General features: G+C 35.4%; 2 protein-coding genes and 1 pseudogene across 4 annotated transcripts; 2 read left to right on the top strand and 1 right to left on the bottom strand.

Annotated features, from left to right (window-relative positions):
• Positions 1-1,595: 1,595 nt before the first annotated feature.
• Positions 1,596-6,152, top strand: LOC147385686 (ankyrin repeat-containing protein ITN1-like). The gene is made up of 4 exons (XM_086422326.1): positions 1,596-1,868; positions 2,010-2,516; positions 3,612-4,021; positions 4,958-6,152. Exons 1-4 carry the CDS (start codon positions 1,847-1,849, stop codon positions 5,789-5,791), a joined length of 1,773 nt encoding a protein of 590 aa, XP_086278452.1. The 5' UTR covers positions 1,596-1,846; the 3' UTR covers positions 5,792-6,152.
• Positions 6,153-6,297: 145 nt separating this feature from the next.
• NUDT9 (nudix hydrolase homolog 9) lies at positions 6,298-11,183 on the top strand. Of its 3 annotated transcripts, none has more exons than XM_086422328.1 (9): positions 6,298-6,809; positions 6,903-6,960; positions 7,050-7,106; positions 8,117-8,199; positions 9,022-9,080; positions 9,560-9,708; positions 10,214-10,348; positions 10,460-10,618; positions 10,745-11,183. In XM_086422328.1, the coding sequence occupies exons 1-9, from the start codon at positions 6,790-6,792 to the stop codon at positions 10,838-10,840; spliced, it is 816 nt and encodes a 271-aa protein (XP_086278454.1). In that variant the 5' UTR covers positions 6,298-6,789; the 3' UTR covers positions 10,841-11,183. The 3 variants fall into 3 exon arrangements, with proteins under 3 accessions (XP_086278454.1, XP_086278453.1, XP_086278455.1); XM_086422327.1 differs by having other exon boundaries at positions 6,886-6,960; XM_086422329.1 differs by lacking the exon at positions 10,214-10,348 and having other exon boundaries at positions 6,886-6,960.
• A 5,453-nt stretch (positions 11,184-16,636) lies between these two features.
• LOC147385684 (putative membrane-associated kinase regulator 4 pseudogene) lies at positions 16,637-18,038 on the bottom strand (annotated as a pseudogene).
• Between the last annotated feature and the right edge of the window lie 1,691 nt (positions 18,039-19,729).

The raw sequence follows: 19,729 nt of genomic DNA, 5'->3' as shown, positions 1-19,729 counted from the left end.
TGTAGCAATTAATTTCGAAAACGGTAAATTTATCATTTTTGAAATTATTTTTTTTTATCAAAATAATATAAAGATAAATTTTTGTATAGAAAATACCATTTTTTTTATTTTAAGTATGCGTTTACAATTATAATATTCACAATAACTCAAAATCCAACAAAATTTTAAGATTCACTCTCTTGGTCGACGGTAAAAATAGGAAAAAATCTAGAAAAAAAAGAAGATTGATTTCAGTCAAAATTAAGAAAAGGTTATTTTCGAAAATTTCTTTTTTTTTTTTTTTAAATACTATTTTTATCGATTTGGTAAAAAAAATTAATTTCGAAAACGGTAAGTTTATCATTTTCGGAATTAATTTTTTTTATACCAAATCTGTAAAAATAGTACAAAAAAATCGTTTTCAGAATTAATTGCTAGAATGTACCGTTTTGGTAAATATTCGAAATGTTATGCATGTTTTGGTATATCTACCTCAAAGAAATGGAAACGTGAGCTCTCATACCTAAACAAGATAATGAACCTATGATCATTGTTTTAAGTCTTGTTTATGAACGATATCGAGATGACTTTTAAGTAACATGAAAAGATCTCAACTCATAACATGAATCAAATATAGATTTTGGATCCAAATATGAAATTGCCCATTTTCAATACGCTATGTCCTTGGAAGCCTCACTATTTCTACAACAATCGAAGTTTACTTTCCCAATCACACTAATGATATTTGTGACTTTTTTGTTGAATTGGTGTCTGTAATATTCATGAATCCAAAAAAAAAAAATAATAATAATGATTTTCTCACTCCCCCTCTAACATATACCTCGTAGATCATTTGCCTTGGGATACATAGAACCATACATCTTTTTTTTGTGTATCCCGAGGCAAATGATCTATGATTTTATTATGGGGATGTCAGCTCATCACGTCTCAAAACAAAATGTTATGATTTTTATGTGTTTTATCGGTGCCCTACAAGTCATTACAAAAGAACTTTTACAATCAAATCTCTACTAGTATAGCGAGAGAAAATGGAATAGAAGTGCATGGGCACAAAAGTTTGGACCTTACAAATGCCCTCCCCCCCACCCCCAACACACACATTTACTTTTAAATGTAGAGTCGTGATGAATGCACACGGTTTTAGTACAAGGCTGACATAGCAAAGGCACAAAATCATAGATCTTTTTCATTAGTTACAAAAAGATGTGTGATTCTCTACCCTTGCCATGTAAGCCATGTACCAAAACCACGTGTATTCATCATTATTCTTAAATTTAATATAATCAAATATCATTTCATGTAATAAGTGAACCACAGTTGCAAAATTATCATGTAATAGAATAAAAATGAAAGAAAGCAAATTAACAGAGGAAAAATTCAATAGAAGCTCTCTTAATTTAGCACATCTTGGGGTGCTCTTAGTAAAAATTGATGTGACAATAGAAGCCCTCTTAATTTGATTATCTCACGTGGCAAGAAACACATTCTCACAAAAGGAATAGGTAGAGTTCGCTCCAAAACAATTTTCCAACGTGTGAACGTGACGAACGACAGCGAGAATAAATTGAAAAACGAAACTCAAGATGCATTTCCGCGGCAAAAAAATTCCTGAATAAACCAAAAACAGTTGAAAAAAAAAAGAAAAATCCAACTTTTTTCCTGTCCCGGCCAAGTGCTCGAACCTTCGCAGTTCTTTCTTTCCTTCCTTCCATCCATCCTTTCTTTCTTTTTCTCCTCCAAACCCTAAATCATTATGACCTTCTCCTCTCACTTTACAATAAATTTCTAAAATTGTAGAAGCTATCATCTGTAATGAATTTCTAGGGTTTGATCCACTTGAGCACAGATGGGTTTATCAATAGAAGAAGGTATTTTTTTTAATTATTTGATAAGATCGAATTTCAATTAACATTATAACATCAAACCTATCGATCAATTTCTGAGAAAAATTTACCTTTTTTTTTCTTGATTGTGTTGATCATCTCTGTAATTCATGGTGGGTTCTGAAGGAGGAGAGAGGGATTTAGAACAAGGACTGAATCTAACCCCGATCACGAACCTAAAACTGAACCCATTGGCTGAGATCTCGGCAACGTCATCACCTTCGTCGGCAACGGCTCCGGCTCTGGTTTTGTCAAATTCGGGTAAACGAATCGATCAGGCTGGGAAGAAGAAGTATGTCAAACAGGTTACTGGCCGGCACAATGATACTGAGCTACATTTGGCTGCCCAACGAGGGGATGTTACGGCAGTGACGCAGATTCTCGACGACATCAATGCACAGATGGCTGGAACGTTGAGTGGAACCGATTTCGATGATGAAGTAGCTGAGATTAGGTCGGCTGTGGTGAACGAGGTGAATGAGTTGGGAGAGACGGCGTTGTTTACTGCCGCCGATAAGGGGCATCTGGATGTGGTGAAGGAGCTTTTGAATTATACGACTAAAGAGAGTATTTCTAGGAAGAATCGGTCTGGCTTTGATGTGTTGCATATAGCTGCGAGTCAAGGGCATCAAGGTGATAATTTTGAATCGAATTCGAGGTTTTTTATTTCCCTCAAAATGACTTCAGTATAATTCTGTCTTTTGCTTTGCAAAATTCGATGTTTAATTGTAATCCTTATTGTTGGAATTTCTCCAAATTACATCCCTGGCATACGAAATTAATTGAAGAGAATGAACAAGAAAATGAAATCAACCACAACAAACGGATCTATGAGGAAAATCCAAAATTAGGGAAAAACCATGGAGCCACACTTATTTCACTGTGCTCAAAAGGCCAAAAAGAATTACAATTACTTCTCCTGCAGAAAAATGACTATAAATACCCCTAATGAATTAGGGTCAGCATCCTACCATTGACAATACATCCTTGTAGGCCAGTACCATCAGGCGCTACCCGAGTTAAAGTAAACGTGGATTTGCAAAGTGAAGAAGGGATGAACATTATGGTTTAGCGATGTTTGTAAAGGACAAAAATATAGAAGCTATGTTGCATGGTATAATACCTCAGGCCCACAACAATACGATATTGTCCTTTTGGGCCAAAATCCACACGACTTTAAAACGCATTGTACCATGTAGGGTTTAGTTTGTCCTTATATCTTAGGCTTTAAATGTTCTCTTACCTGATGTGGGACTAATCACACTCCTCCTTGCTATTCCATCCCACGACGTGAAGGCTCTATTTTGACCTCACGCGGTCTCCGCAACTCTTTCTACGTCCAGCCAATAGCACGTCGGCGGCGCCGTGACACATGGACTGGACTCTTTTTAAAGGGTGAAGTACCCATGTAAGTTGGAAGTTTTAAAGGAGCAAGATATGAAGACCAAAAAGAATGTTGATTTGAAGGTACAATTAACAAAAGACATGGATTTAGATATAATTAAATAGAGGAACAAGATTCGTTTAGTTATCTCCCCAGATTTTGGGATAAGACTTTGATGATGATGATGATGAATTTCTTCCATTTTATTTTTCGAGAAGCTTCATTGCTGAAAAGTGAAAATTGCATTGATTACTTGTATATTTTCTCAGATTTATTTTCCAGTTGGTTGCTTTTCTCTTCCTTAATTGATTGCCAATAGACTTGTCCTGACTACTTTTAGACAGCCGTTGTCCAGGTCCTATTAGAACATGACCCGGGACTAAGCAATACACTTGGACCATCAAATGCAACCCCTCTTATATCTGCAGCAACAAGAGGTCATGCAACAGTTGTTAATGAATTGCTATCAAAAGATTCTAGCTTGCTAGAGATCTCTAGATCGAATGGGAAAAATGCATTACATTTAGCTGCCCGACAAGGGCATGTTGAAATTGTAAAAGCATTACTCGACAAGGATCCACAATTGGCAAGAAGGACTGACAAGAAAGGGCAGACTGCATTGCATATGGCTGTAAAAGGGGTTAGCTGTGAAGTGGTGAAATTGCTTCTTGAGGCAGATGCAGCTATTGTGATGCTCCCGGACAGGTTTGGTAACACAGCATTACATGTAGCCACCAGGAAGAAGCGGGCAGAGGTATATCCTTCATGATACTGCAATTTTATCTTTGTATCATTGTCTCGTTCCTTGAATTCAGACTAACCTAATTTTCTGATGATTTATCTTAAATTGTCTATATATATCATTCAAATAGATCTCATGAACTTTTAGATATCTTAGCTTTGTTTGAATTTCTCATTGAACTTCACTAGAGAATATGCTTAGAATTGTGTTGGCTCATCTTTTATCTTCCATTCATCCTTCAAACTGTAGTTACCAGAAAAGAAAGCAGGCGCAAGGAACAGCCCCAAACATTTTTTCTATGGTGCAGAAAATGGGTGTAATAAGTAAAAGCCTAATTTGGTGGGATGATGATAAGGTTGCATGCATCTACCTATTTTACAGTGAGTGTAGTCCCAATTTCCTAGACAAGGTTCCCCCCCTTAACATGCATCGACCTGAAACTTCCAAAAGTTGGGGTTGTTTAGGTTGGTTCTAGGTACAAACCAAAAAATCACATTGTTTTCTTCTTTGTAATCAAGAGTTTCATAGAAAAATTTATGAACAATGGTTTTAAGACATATTAAGGTGCCAACAAATCCTTCTTGGGTAAGTTGGAGGTTTGATGAGTAGACACCTAGTCTTTGGAAGATTGTGGTTTCTAGAAAATATGCATAAGGTTCCGTCACCATTGGGATAGGACTTCGAAGAGGTATTTCCAAGTTATACTTATAATTTTGAAATGACACATGGTGTGTTGATGGTGCCTTTCATCTTGAATGACCAATGCTTCATTTCATTATCATTTTATTTAGTACGTTTAACTTATATGTTGCAAGTTTTTATTTTTTCGGTTCCACATTTTGGCTTGAAATCCATTTAGGACTTAAGAACTCAATATTTTGAACCATGATGGCAGCCCATTTATTATAATATTAAAGTGTAAAAACTGAGCAATCTCACTTCTTGCAGATTGTGAGTGAGCTGTTGCGCCTCCCAGACACCAATGTGAATGCACTGACCAGAGACCACAAGACAGCCTTTGACATAGCCGAAGGACTCCCCCTCTCAGAAGATTCTTCAGAGATTAAAGAATGCTTGGCTCGCTACGGAGCTGTCAGGGCAAATGACCTGAATCAACCAAGGGACGAGCTGAGGAAAACCGTGACACAGATCAAGAGAGATGTCCATACCCAGCTTGAACAGACCAGGAAAACAAACAAGAACGTCAATGGAATCGCCAAAGAGCTCAGGAAGCTTCATAGGGAAGGAATCAACAATGCCACCAACTCTGTAACTGTGGTGGCAGTGCTGTTTGCCACTGTGGCATTTGCAGCTATCTTCACTGTACCCGGCGGTGACAATAATGATGGAACAGCAGTGATGGTATCCCGTCCCTCTTTCAAGATCTTCTTCATCTTTAATGCTGTTGCACTCTTTACATCCTTGGCAGTTGTGGTGGTTCAAATTACACTTGTTAGGGGAGAAACAAAATCGGAAAGGCGGGTCATTGAGGTGATCAACAAGTTAATGTGGTTGGCGTCCGTATGTACATCAGTAGCATTTATCACATCCTCTTATATAGTGGTGGGTCGGCATTCTCAATGGGCAGCAATCCTAGTTACAGTCGTGGGGGGCGTGATAATGGCAGGAGTTCTTGGCATCATGACTTACTGTGTGGTGAGGTCCAAGCGAACCCGTAAGATCAGGAAGAAAGAGAAGAAGAACTCAAGGAGGAGTGGATCCAACTCATGGCTTCACTCTGAGTTTTCTGATTCAGAAGTCCATCCTATTTACGCCATTTAATTTTGTTTTGGTTTTTTCCCAAAAAATATTTTTTCGCAGTAAAACCTTGGAACACTGTATATAAGGAATTGAGGGATCAGAAATATGCCTGTTAAGGGTAGTGAAACGGGGGATAATGAGGCCATCTTTCAAGAAAAGTGAGAAAAGATCATATATGTTAATCTTCATTTAGTGTGGGGCTATGTATGTCTGGGGAAGAAATTTTGTTCAGCTTTTGATAGATTTCTCTTATCAAAGAATAAATAACTTGAACCGTAACTTCAGGGATGTTAATGCCTCCTTTACTTGGAGATCTAGAATTTTGATGGCCAATAATGGTCGTGGAAAAAAAAACACATTTGGTTGATCTTCTTGTTGTCAATTTGGAAATTATAACTGGACCATTTGGTAGTTTCTTACCGAACTCATTCAAAACAAATTAGTAACAAGTTGTCTGGTTGATTCGATGATTTTTGTTCGATAATGTATTTGTCATTGAGGTACCTTATTCTCGATAATGTCTTATCGATTGAGTTACTTTTTCTCAAAAGGGTGGCAAAAAAGTGTGAGTCATTCATGAAAACAAAAATTTTAATTTTGACTACGCCATCATCTTGTTTGGTAAAACACCCAATCAATATTTCTCCAAGTTGGGACGTTAAAGACATTTTGTCTGGAAAATTTCTTTTCATCTCGTTGCACCTCAGAGCTTTCGTCTCTTTTTTGCCCTCTTTTTATCCAATGAGAATTGGACACGATGACTCATCATGTTTCTTCACATCCCAGTAATGTCTTATGAGAGCATTATATACGGTATGTATATGCTCCTTGCAGTGAACCTGTTCGTTCCACAACTTATAACCGATTCATTGCATCGGAACCGAAATCCACCCGATATTTTCCGTGCTGTTTTTTTGCTGCACCTGAGAGAGAGAGAGAGAGAGAGACTATGGAGGCTGTTACGAGCTCTGAGGCTGTCCATCCTCCTCCTTCATTCAGATTGCTGTTAACGTGCCCCTATGGTCTCTCTCCTGCTCAGGTTAGTATCTCCACTCCCTATGTCTCTGTCTCTCTGTCTCTCTCTGATTAACGGTTTTCTTTTAATGAAAATTTAGGTTTCTGTGGATTTCAGTGCATCTTATGATAGAATTCCCCATCCGGACATTAACTTGGAAAACTCCATATCTGAGGTGACCTTACAATCTACAAACATAGCTTCTTAAATCTTTATCAGACCTGATTTTACTGTATTTATTAATCTTCTTTTTCTTTTTAACAGATTTGGAATCGAAAGATTCAAGAAATCCCATCGTTATTCAATGGCTCAAAGTTTAGGGTATGTTCTTCCCCTTTACCTGCAAGTTTGTATGGTTTAATTGTTCATTTGTTCTAAATGTTGTCACGCCTTTTGAATTGTTTGTTTGGTTTTTCATTTTTTATGAATGCCATCATCATCATCAAATCCTTATCCTGAAAAATGGGGATCGGTGATCCTGTTCCTCCCTTCAATTTCGTCTAATGTCCATTCACGTGTGTTTAAATCCACCTCACTTCCTCAATCAGCTTTCCTTTTGGTCCTCTCTCGCTCTCACTCGTAAAACTGTTTAACTCCAAGGAAACAAACTTAATGGGGTGTTTGGTTCGGATTCTAGAATCTTATTCTGGCTCATAAATCCGATGCATTGTTTGGTTTCAATTATCGACCTGATTTTTTCATAATTAGAAATAAAAAGCATGGAGAATCAAAAACAGTTTTGAGGCCGTTTCTCTTGATACTCACACACTATCCACTTATGATGAACTTGAAAGACATGTTGCAATAATAATAATAATAATAATAATATAAATAATAATAGTAGTAGTTTAACAGCAATAATTCACTTGAAAATGAATAGAAATTAGTTAAATGCGCCCCTTTTTCAATCTCTTTCCAAAAATCTTTTGTTTTTCTCTCAAAAAATCCATTATCTTCAATCTCTGGGAAAAATATTTTCACTCTCATTTTTAATCTTAGGATGTGCAATTGGGTAGTTTTTTTTCCCACCAGATAGTTTTCATAAATAGTTTTAGGCAAACGATATTATGGTTTTTGGAAATCAGTTTCTATAATCTGATTTGGACAATCCATAATAGAATCAAGAATCATGTTCTACAATCTGAATCGAGAATCATTGTTCCTGATCTCTAAGCCTGTTTTTAATGAGATCAATAACTCGGTGATAGTGAGAATTGAACCCACCTCTTTCTTTATGTTCAATTATGTTTAGAATTAAACATTTTACTGTGTGCCATTTTTTATTGGAAGTGATTAACTATTACGATTGGATTGGTTTATGCATTATACAGTATGGAGGTCACGTGTTGCACAATGGAGGTGGTTCTGATCAAGATTTCCGTGTATGTCTACACCTTGGTTTAACAGATTACAGGTCTCTCCATTTCTCTCCTACATACACATTTCTATTCTTTTTTTCTTTTTTAGCTCCAAATTGTTGATTACGTTTTGACAGCTTTCGTACTGCAAAATATATTTAAGGACTTCGAAGTATAATAATGTCAATTGCATTGATGTAGAATATCAAGCTGAGTGATTGTTGTTTAGCATCCCTAGTTTATAAACACTATGATTAATCTCTCTTTATAGTGGTTTTATTTATACTGCAAATGATCTATAGTGGAGATCTTATCAAGTGTCATTGTTCCACTTGTAGAAAGCCACCTTAGATGGAATCAATAATTTACTGGAGAGGAAGAAGACCCCTATGGTGAGAGTGCTCAAGAAAAAGGATGGATCCAAAAATGACCGGTAGCACTCTATCGCCAAACTTTATTTGAGAATCTTCGATTCTTGAATGCTCTCCCTACATAAACTCACAAGTAGAGAAACCAGATAGCTGATTGGCTAGTTGTTAATGTTTCAACTAAGGTTAGGAATCGATACGCTCATTGGCTTTGAGCACCCGGCCAAGAATTTGACTTTCTTTCATGAAAGTCTCTTGGAAAGGAGAGTTAACTGAGCACCATAAACTTTCATTCTAAACGCCACATCCTTAGAATTATCTTATACATACTTCCCTACTGGCGAATTGCTTCATAATCTTTTTGAGCCTATGCCCCTCCAAACTTAGGTACAACTGCACCTGTATACATCACAATGGCATGGTTTTGCTTGGGATGTTTAGATTTCTCTTTCTCATTGAATGCAGTTGTTCCATATAATAAATCTTTTTGATATCTATGCATTCTTTCAGGACTTTTGTGTGCACAAACTTAAATACTTTGTGGGAGAAATTTCTTGTTCCTTCAGAAGGTAATTTTACATGCAATTTCATGATGGTCAATCGATTTCTCTAAACTTGTTTTTCTGTTTTGGGGGCCATCTCGGCCTCATTTGTAATATTTCTCGTTCAAATATTTATAATAATTAAAAAATAAAAAATTGCATGCAACTAAGAATTAGACTGCAAAAATGTTCATTTTGTAGTATTTCTTTTATCGTACTCTTTAGACCTTAACCTTCCTATTACATTACTACGGAAGTATAATAGTAGTTTTTAAACATTTTTTTTTCTTACACACACACACACAGACATGTATGTTTTTGGTTTTGTTCAATGAATAAAATCACATAATTTTTGAACCTCTTAAGAAAAAAAATCTGGGGAAATTTTATCTTGTTTACTTTTGAATTACTCTTTAAGATTACCTTGATCTTTTGAATAGTGCATAAGATATTCATTCTTAGAATAATCTATAATATCTAACTAAATTAGAAATGCTGCCTTATAGATGACTCCATACAGTGTCAACACACCTCAAGTCCGTTGGGTAATGGTGCAGTTGTAGAAACAGCTGATAAAAAGATCCTTGTGTTGCAAAGAAGCAATAATGTGGGGGAGTTTCCTGGACACTTCGTTTTCCCTGGAGGCCATCCAGAGGTAAGCTGTGAAATTTGAGAAAAAAAATGCCAATTAACTGTTCCTTATAGTTATGTCAATATGATAATCTAGAAAGAGAATAATGCACGCATGATGTCACATCCAAATTATCTTTAATGACTATCTAGAATGTCAATTTATGTGAAATAATTCACTCCATATTCCTAAATACTTTAATGAATCTTTCGCATTTTTTTTTCCTTTAGCAATATCTTTGAGGATTACTATCTTTTGCTAGTGTTTTGGAGTTTGGGCCGCACAGGTTGCCTAGGCTTCTACAACTAACCTGCATGGTTTTTGTGGGGCCTTTAGGCTTGGGTTCTCGGTGTGCCAGTCTATGTTATGGCTCAAGTCATTTAGGAGCAATTGTTCTGATGTTTATGTAGATAAAATGTTGGTCATTGTGATTTCTAGTGTTTTTGAGCTCCTATCGCTCTTCTTTTGTTCCTTTCTTGAGAAATAATACCTATTATTTAAAAGTGAGTAATGTTCTTATGGTTGGCAGCCCCAAGAAATTGAATTAATTGCACACCAAGACTTGACAGATGTTGAGCATATAAACAGGAAGATTTCTCAGGAGATGTTTGACAGCATTATTCGTGAAGTAGTTGAAGAAATTGGAGTACCTACGCACTCTCTGGTCAATTTACATGACTCATTTTAAATTGTGTATATTTTCTAGTAATTCATTGAAAGTTTAAATCTGCCGTAGTCCACTTCTGATGTTGAATTATTGAACTTCCGAATACAGAGCAATCCTGTCTTTATTGGTATATCTCGTAGAGAGTTGAACGTTAGACCAACAGCTTTTTTTTATATCAAATGTAAACTTGAGTCAAAGGAAATTCAACAACTATATTCCAGTGCGCAAGATGGCTACGAGTCCACACAGCTTTATACCGTTTCAAGGGTTAGTGCATACTGTATTTCCTATAAGTTTCACACTAAAGTTACTTTTTATGAACTATTTATACTTATTTTACTTTTACAGAATTAGTTTGTGTATTTGTGTTCACTAACAATGCTTAAATTTCAGAGTGAGTTAGATCACATGGTGTCTAGAATGCCTGGCTGCCACCGAGGTGGATTCGCTCTCTATGAGTTGATGGTGGAAGCTGTCAAGGATAGCTGATTGAAGAGAGCAGGCCATGACAATTGCTTTTCAATTGTTTTTCAATGACACTTGGCCTTGACTCTCCATATTTAACTTTGGAACATTTTCTTCGGCAATCCAAGTAGAATCAAACCATAAAGGTTTAAGGGCGAATCCTCGATGTAGTTTTGTTCTGATTTACTCTGTTTCATCTTCTATGTAGTCCGACTCAAAAAAAAAAAAAAAAAATGGTCATACATATGCTTGATGTGAAGCACATACACTTGACTCTGAGGTATTTCTCATTCTTTAAGAGAACGAATATTTGGGTAAGATCAAGAATCCCAAGTTGACTTGATTAATCCAGACAGTTGATTCTAAACATTTAAAGGGGAAAAAAGCATGACAAAGACCACTCGGAACGACTGTATGCTTCCGCATTATTTTTGTTAAAAATATAATTAAAGAATATTAGTTAGTAACTAAGTGCACATGTGATACAATTCCAATTAATTCACGAAAAACACCTTGGTGTTAATGGTGTGAAAATTCTAGTCCTTGTCTTTGGTATTGTAACACAACCACCTTTTGTAATCGACATCCACGGTGCTTATGATGTGGCGTCTATTCTCAATGTTGGACGCACACAACAAGTTAGCCTCAGGCATTTTCGTGTGATCATGCAACACCACCCTACTTTGTTTAAGGGGTAACCAGCAATCAAAGAGGCAATCATGATCCAACCCACATGGGGATGCCTAAACATTGGTACACAACCCATGTTCTCTTCAGGTAATTTTGGCAGCACTCGAGTGTTCCTGTATGCGGTGGTGCCTTCATATTCAAATCTATGCCGACCATTTTGAATTGCTTTTTTTTTTTTGGTTCTTTTGTTCGTTTTATAAGATTCTAGTAGAATCTTTACTCAAACGTCTCACTCATTCTCTGGGCACACTCACAACGACATTTTAGAATCTTTACTCAAACGTCTCACTCATTCTCTGGGCACACTCACAACCACATTTATACAAACTAATATCAGGATGTTCAATTTCATTTTCATTCCATTCTTTTTTTAAGGTTTCTGTCTTTTCCTTTGTTTTTCTTCCTAGGCAGGATAAGGTCAAAGAATCTGAATGATTGCAGAGAAAACGTTTTCATGGTAAAATGAAATTCTTTAGGAAAATTAACTCCTATGTGTAATTGCATCTCAGAAAATGTCAAAAAGAGAGATGGGTTTAATTGTTAAGAGAGAGTAATCAGGAGAGAATAATATATGTTCATGGAGGATAGGGTGGGAAGATATATTCCCTCCTAGAAGTATTAATAGACCCTAAAAGAATGAAGATGTAATATTGAATTTGTAATGAAGATAAACCCATTGTGAATTCACCTCAACTTTAAATTGTATGCAATTTAATGAGAATAATCACAAAATTTACGACTGCTGCAACCCCCCCCCCCCCCCCGCTCTCTTTATCGGTAAACCAGTTTTTAATGAGTTCGATAACTCAGTGCTTGTGGAATCAGCAATCCCAGCAGCTTATTATACAGTTAATCATCATCATTATCATTATGTGTTATCCAAAAGAGTCGTGATAATCTGACGCCACCCTCTAACATACGCCCCCATCACAGAACCGTAGATCATTTGCCTTGGGATACACAAGAAAAAGATTAATAGTTCTGTGTATCCCTGAGGCAAATGATCTACGGTTCTGTGATGGGGGCGTATGTCAGAGGGGCATCAAATTTCATTATTCTATCCAAAATATTGTGTCCACAACACATAGTATACTGCTTCGACAATATGCAATGATGCATCTGATACTTCTCTTGGTTTCAACTTCAAATACTTGTGGTGGGCTTACATTTTCTAAGAAATTTTTGTGTCAGCGACACGGTTATAGCAACATCATTAGACACATTAAGATGGGAGAAACTATATTGATTTGTTGATGAATTAGATTTATTTGACACTATGTATCAGTTTTTGGACACGAGTGCATGTGTCCATGTTGTTACAAAGATGAATAAAGGAGAGGGGAAATCTAAAAGTTTTCTCCCATTTCTCTCTTATTTTCCAAATTTTGAATGGCCAGTATAATTTGTACTAAAGGACATACATTTGAATGGTGTGTGTCTGGGTAAAATTACGCAGACAGTTTAAAGGTGACAAGCTCCTTACCAAAAAAAAGGTTCTGGTACTCTATAACCATATCTGCAAGATAATAGTGAGTTGCTTTGCATCTCCCCTGACAGCACTCACATGCTCCACTTGTTCTTTGGTTCAAGCACCACTTATATTTGTTTGGGTTTATCATTGAAAGCAACATTCTTCTTTGGAAATCTTAGCTTGTTAAATGGTGATCAATCATCTTTGCTTTATCACAAGCTTGACATATTGCTTATGAGGAACGGACATGGAGAGCGACAAAGAAATTGTGACCGATGAAGTCCATCATATTATTTGGATTTAAGAAATTGGGAAGCTAGAAAATTCACATTTTATGCAATTTGTTAAAGCGAAATTGAATTGAGGCCACTTGTTTATTGTTCAAGCAGTGCCACATATATATATTTATTCAACTTTAGTGAGGAAAGAAACATTGGTCTTTAGAAGGCTTGACTTATTAAATCGTGAATCTCTATGATTATGTAGAAGAGTTTGCGTAAAGGTTGACTTAAGGCTACTTAATTCCTTGTAGGAAACAAAGGGGTTGATTGAGAACTGAGATCACATTCCCTACTAATGGGCAGAGAAGAAATGAATTATTCTCACCAGATTCTTGTAGTGTCACAAGGTTTTGGACATGAAAGCGTCAAATAACAGTACGATTGTGCAACGTGTACCTTGGCAACTGGTTCCCCCTCCCTCTTTTTTTGCATTTTGTTTCTCAAGAATGAGAACAAATTCCTTAAGTAGCCTTGGACTCACATTTCCATGTGTCACTATTGTAGTGGTGGTAGACACTCAAAGCTTCCTACTATAGGTGACCTTAGATGAACCCATTCACCCCTACTATTTCTAAAGCAACCACCAATCTTTTGAAGGCCCCAGATCAACAAGTGAGAACCCAATCAAGCTTTCATCAATAGAAAGGAAGAAAAATGAATGAATTAAAATTATTTTAAGTTAGAAAGAATTTGCAAAATGAAGGTTCTAAATGGAGGAACACGATTTCTCCGGTCTAACTTAAATTTTTTGGGATGGGACTTTAATGATGATGCGCATTGAAGTTGAAGTAGTTATATTATTCTTTCTCAGGCTTGGTTTAGCCTTCAACTTGCACTAAATCCCTAGAATTATAAATCAAATCCCATTAGGTGTAGCTATAAATCAATTACCACTTTGAGAGACTCAATTATGATATAGAGTGACTGTTAAGTATATGAAGCCAAGAGGGTATGTGTATGATCATTCATAAATATATTTGTTTTGCAATTTTTTTCTGTTCATCGTGGAAATCTGAAGAGAAAAAGGACAATCTGATGTAATTTTAAGGAAAAAGATTCTAAACCTTTTTAGGAAGCCTTGGATGTTGGGGGTCCTTGTTAAAGTTCTTATCAGCTCTTTTTGTACAGCTTAAGAACTTCAAACAGTTGTTCTTCTTTTTTTCTAAATACTTTCTTTGTCAATAATTTGGCTAACATCTTCACTTGATTTAAAGTTCACTACCCTACTTGCTAAATCAAAAGAAAAAATGGAAAAAAAGAAGGCTCTTGAAAGGAAGTTTGTCTGCCCTGGAAGATCTCCATTCCCTTTTATTTAATTATCAATGAAGGAATCTTATTATTTTTAGTGGGTTTCTATGAAAATGATTAACATAAGAAGGTGTCTCACATGTTAATTTTCATTTTTTCTAATCAGAGTCATTTTTTTTTTTACTTTTGTTCCCTTCTTTGTAAAACTACTGTTGTTTAATGATACCTTTCTTTGCAAAAGTTTATGTTAATTTGTGAATAAAACCTGTGGTGTAAGTTCACCACACTGATGATCGTCGTATTAAAATCAATCCGAAACATGAAGTTTAGATATGTAATCTTTCTTACAACTGATTATGGTTGGTGATGGGTAGAAGATTAGTAAATTTCTTTCTTTGGTTAAAAAGAAAAGGTGATAATAGAGGAATGTTCTTGAAGAACAAAGGTAAAAAGGTGAAATCATTTACCTTCTTATAATATGAGAATATGCATAACAGACTTTTGTAAGAAATGGATGATTGGGTAAAGCTTGAAACAAACACTCAGCAAAACTAGTACTACTGTCAAAAGAGTCTAGTTTTCACTGTACTTACTTATCAAACAAAAGGAAGTGATGGTAACTTTTCTTTTTCTCCAAATTACTCTCTTCTTTAAACTTGGGTGGATATCGATAATCAACAAAAACAATGCTTGAAAAGCCTGACATTGTTAAAGTTGAAGGTCCTTCCTTTAACATTTTTGGAGTATAGTTAAAAGGTAACTGTTTTTTTTTTTTAACACAAGGTTTCCCCTTTTCTTAGGAAAATGTGCAAAGTTATCTTTTCCAGTCATAGGGGAAGTAATAATTTTCTGTTAACTAACTTTGATTACAAAATCAATTGTAAAAGCAGAAATAACCCATGTTAGGAAAAGAGAGTTACTATTGCCACACCAAACAGTGTGCAATTCTTTTAGTGATTTACATAGGAGTTGGTGTGGCAATAGCAGCTCTCCAGAAAAAAGAAAAAGAAAAAAGAGGTAAGAAAAACAAGAGAATGGGTGCATTTTATGTCCTGCAACCCACTGAGAAATATGGAAACGTGCAGAGTTTGTAAGACCACCATGGACCATGTAACAAATTGTGACGTAAATTTCCAAAAGATAGGAAAAAATCTCATAGTGCATCAATAAATTAAGCCTCCTCAATTGAACCTTAACGCTTTGTTTGGGTTGAGAGAAATGAATAGAAAAGAAACTCGTCAAAAGAAAAGAGGAGAGAGAGAGAAGAAATGCAGTTTCTTTCCATCTTAGTTTGATTAAACAATAGAAAAACTTATGTTTCAGGAGAAAAAATGGTAGAATTGTAATTTTTAGTGCTCTTATTAATCATAAGCATTTCTTTTCTCTCAATTTCTCTCCGATTTGGAGAGAAAAAAAGAGAGGAAAAACTAGCCCATTTTTCTCTCCATGATTTTTCTCCTCTCGTCACTTAACACTCCTAACAAGAAAAATTGAGAGAAACTCCTTTTTTTTTTTTTTTGTTCTTTTCTTTCCATTTCTCTCAATCCGAACACACCGTAAGATTCTATCTTCTCCATCCTTCAAATCTCACAAACAAGATAAGATTTTTAGGGATGTTGAAGTCGATGAGTTTTTGGGAAGAAATTAATCGAAAAACATCATTTGTATTATCATCGAAATTTCCTGCAATTTTTCTAAACTTTTCTCAATTTGTACGAATTAAATTGAATTGCCGAATCCAAACTTGATTACTGTACTATTGTCCAACCATGAACTCTTTTCATTAGACAAAGTAGTTCGATAGAAAGGAAAAAAAAAGCTCGCTATATTCACCTTCAATGTCCTAATACACGGGGTGTCAACAGCCCGGTTCTCAGCTTATCCTTTGATAAGTTTTGAATAAGTCTGGTTTGATCATGCAATTCAATTTGGGCCTGGCGTCGCACAATTTTTGGGGTCATACTTACCACATGCCCAAAGAAAAAATTAATTAAAAATAAGGGAAAACTAAAGAGTTGTTCTTCACTTTCTAGTAAAAAAAAAAAGCGAAGTCAAGAGTGATAAGTAAATCAAGAAGTGACAACATTTATAAGTAGAGTAATCTCTAGTTTTTCTTTATTTATCAAATCGAAAATTTATTGGTGATTGTTCTAATAGAGAAACTGCCCCCACAAAAACAAATATTATAGTTAATCCTCAATTTAGAGAGAGAGAGAGAGAGAGAGAGAGTCTCAAACATATCAAATATTATAGTTAAGAATCTCAAACATATCAAATATTCTAGTTAATCCTCAATTTTTCTCTCCCCTCAAAATGGGCATTTTTTTTTTTTTGTTGAGATATCACCATCCCCTACACAGTCCTGGCCTTTCTTGATTCTCACAAGCTGCAATCCTTGAAGCAGACAATGAACAAAACCCAACCTCACTTACAGACTTTCTTGGACAAAACAGCTTCTGAGACTCTTTACAATGAGCAATGGCTCCATGAATTGAATTCTCAATCTCCGAATTCACACTATTGCTTCTCTTCAGCAAATTTATCTCATAAAACCCATTTGAATTACCACCACTAGATACTGAAGACGAGGACGATGATAAAGATGAAGACTTAGTCGCTAAATTCTTCTTCATAGCCCATGAGAATGACTTCCTATGACTACTAATACTAGCACAATTATCAATCATACTTGGAATTTTGTATCTTTCCCTCTCAATTTTCTCAAATGGGTTTTTCTTTGCCACCTTCATGGACTTGTTTGCATTCCATTCGGACTCTTCGTCTCCATTCCTCACAGCTTTAGTACAGACCTGATCAGAAGATCCTAATTTAGTAAATAAAGTTTTCAGCTTTATACCCAGAGAGGATTTCTTGATAAATTTGAGCTTCTTGGACCAAGATTTGTGGTTGTTATCTTTGATGAAACTGCGTACTTCAGTCGAGCAATCGAAGATATTCTCATCTGGGTTCAGTTCTTTTTCTTTTGTAACCATACATGGACCAGAAGGAGATATATTGGAGGATTCAAATGGAGCAATAATAGCTGTGGTGGGGTTGTTTTGTTCAAAGGGCTGTGTTTTGTTGTGATGGGTAGTAGTGTTTGGTGAGGAGTTATTATGGAGGAGGAGGTTTTGAAGCATTTGTAAACGTGGAGGGAGGTGAAGAGGTAAGAGAGTCCCTTTGTAGAAGAGTTCATCAGCTGGGGATGTTGTTGGGGGTTCTTTGTTAAGAGAGATTGATGAAGACATTTGAAATTCAAATTCTTTGGATGAGGAATGTGGAGGAGAGGAGATCATGGAGTAGCACAAGTAGGTGGAGAAAGAACTGACTTCCATGTCTATGTACTCTTCTTCTACTTCTTCTGCTTCTGCATCTTCACTTAAGTCTAGATTTCTAGCCATCTCTCTCTCTCTCGTGTGTGTGTGTTTGTGAAGAGCAGAGCACCCTTTGAAGTGGTGGTGGTTGTCAGGAAAATTTGAATACCGCCAAACGACAAAACTCTTGGACATCACACAACTGACTTTTTTATGTAATAAAAAAAAATCAGGTGATTTATATAGGAATTGGTGTGGCATTAGTAAAATTTGATGTGACAATAGTAGCTCTCAAAAAGAATAAAAAATGGTAAATTACACTTTGACCCCTATAGTTTGGCATAATTTCATTTTGACCTTTTAATATTTTGATAATTGCACTCACCTCCCCTTTCACTAAGGGGGTTAAAATTCAGATGTTATTTTACTATTTTACCCTCTCATTTTATATTATTTTTTATATTAAAAAATAAGTGTTAAAACAAAAATTAAAATGCCCCTCATCTAGGGGGTTAAAATGAAATTATGCCAAACTACATGGGGTCAAAGTATAATTTACTCTAAAAATAATTATGCTTGTGTATTAAAACCAATAACTTTTGAAAAAAGACCATAAATCAAGACATAATTTAAATAGCATGCAAAAAATCTTGCATATATTGGCAAATGCATGCGAAACTTTGATTTAAATTGCTTAAAAACTTGAGGAGTCCTGAATTGGTTATCTATTTTTCTGGAGTGACCTCAACAGGGGACACCTTGATGTGGTAGTGTGTGTATGTCTGTAGATGCGTTTTACTCGTATCTTGGAGAAATGCATTTACGGGCATGCGCACACCACCACGTCAAGATGTTCCTCGTGTGTTCCTCATTGAGGTCACTTTAGCATTAATCATAGTTAAATCATTTTTATTTTTTTTTAAATTGACCAAGTCATCCAATTTATTTAAGGGTATTTTAGAAATATCCACCTATAAAATTTGTGGTGTTAGGTTTACCCCCTTGCAAAATGCAAGATTAGGTTTATCCCCATTGACTATAATTCAAGGTTTTTTTTTCTTGATGATTTAATAATGAAATTTTAATTTATTAATTTAAGTACGAGTTGTGATCATTTGTCTTGGGATACACAAGAATTAGATTTATTGTTTTGTGTATCTCGAGGCAAATGCTCTATGATTCTGTGATGGAGGCGTCAGAAAATCATTACACCTAAGTATTTAAGGAGTATGTTGAGAAAAAAAAAAATCAAAATTTCACCATTAAAACATTAAGAAAAAACAACATTGACTTACAATCAAGAGGTTAAGCCCAATCTTGCATTTTTCAAAAGGGTAAACCTAATATCACCAATTTTACAAGGGGGTATTTGTAAAATACCCTTTATTTAACCTAACCAATGTCATTTTGTTTCGTTTCCAAGTCTGGTGTCTGAAAGTTCATGTTTTTCTTTTGATAAAAATTATTATTTTTTAATAATTTAAATATTTGATTGAACCAATTGATTTTTTTTCTATTTTTTAATAAATTATTAACTTTTAATGATTTAAATAGTATGTTATTATCTAAATGCAAATATGATCTTAATTCTTAATAAGTCGATGATGAAAGGAAATGACCAATGTCAACGTTACATTAAGCAAAATACTTTACCAAGCCAACACGGACCCTCACTAATAAATAACTTTAATAATAAAAGTGGTTCGGTCCTTTTGAGTGGAGAACTTGGGGAATCAACTCATAATTTCCATCACCTTCTATCAATATGAATATAGGACAGTCCACCAGGAATCTCCCCAATCCGTGCGACGACTAAAACAAGAAAGTTTATCCATTCTCAATGCCCTTTATTATTTAATATATAAGATCAATGCTGGAGTGCCCTCAGTGGGGGCGATACGAGTCAAAT

Source organism: Akebia trifoliata, chromosome 14 (assembly GCF_017979445.1).
Source record: "Akebia trifoliata isolate Shusen 1 chromosome 14, ASM1797944v1, whole genome shotgun sequence".
NCBI classification, from domain to species: domain Eukaryota; kingdom Viridiplantae; phylum Streptophyta; class Magnoliopsida; order Ranunculales; family Lardizabalaceae; genus Akebia; species Akebia trifoliata.
The sequence above is the reverse complement of the archived record's forward strand: the minus strand, read 5'-3'. Positions and strand labels throughout refer to the sequence as shown.

What these genes read in the sequence shown, in the direction of transcription:
- LOC147385686 (XM_086422326.1), top strand. Translation starts at nt 1,847, where the DNA reads ATGGGTTTATCAATAGAAGAAG. An exon ending in TGCGAGTCAAGGGCATCAAG is followed by an intron (nt 2,517 to 3,611) that starts GTGATAATTTTG and finishes ACTTTTAGACAG; the next exon opens with CCGTTGTCCAGGTCCTATTA. An exon ending in CCAGGAAGAAGCGGGCAGAG is followed by an intron (nt 4,022 to 4,957) that starts GTATATCCTTCA and finishes CACTTCTTGCAG; the next exon opens with ATTGTGAGTGAGCTGTTGCG.
- NUDT9 (XM_086422327.1), top strand. Translation starts at nt 6,720, where the DNA reads ATGGAGGCTGTTACGAGCTCTGAGGCTGTCCATCCTCCTCCTTCATTC. An exon ending in ATGGTCTCTCTCCTGCTCAG is followed by an intron (nt 6,810 to 6,885) that starts GTTAGTATCTCC and finishes ATGAAAATTTAG; the next exon opens with GTTTCTGTGGATTTCAGTGC. An exon ending in GAGTACCTACGCACTCTCTG is followed by an intron (nt 10,349 to 10,459) that starts GTCAATTTACAT and finishes TTCCGAATACAG; the next exon opens with AGCAATCCTGTCTTTATTGG.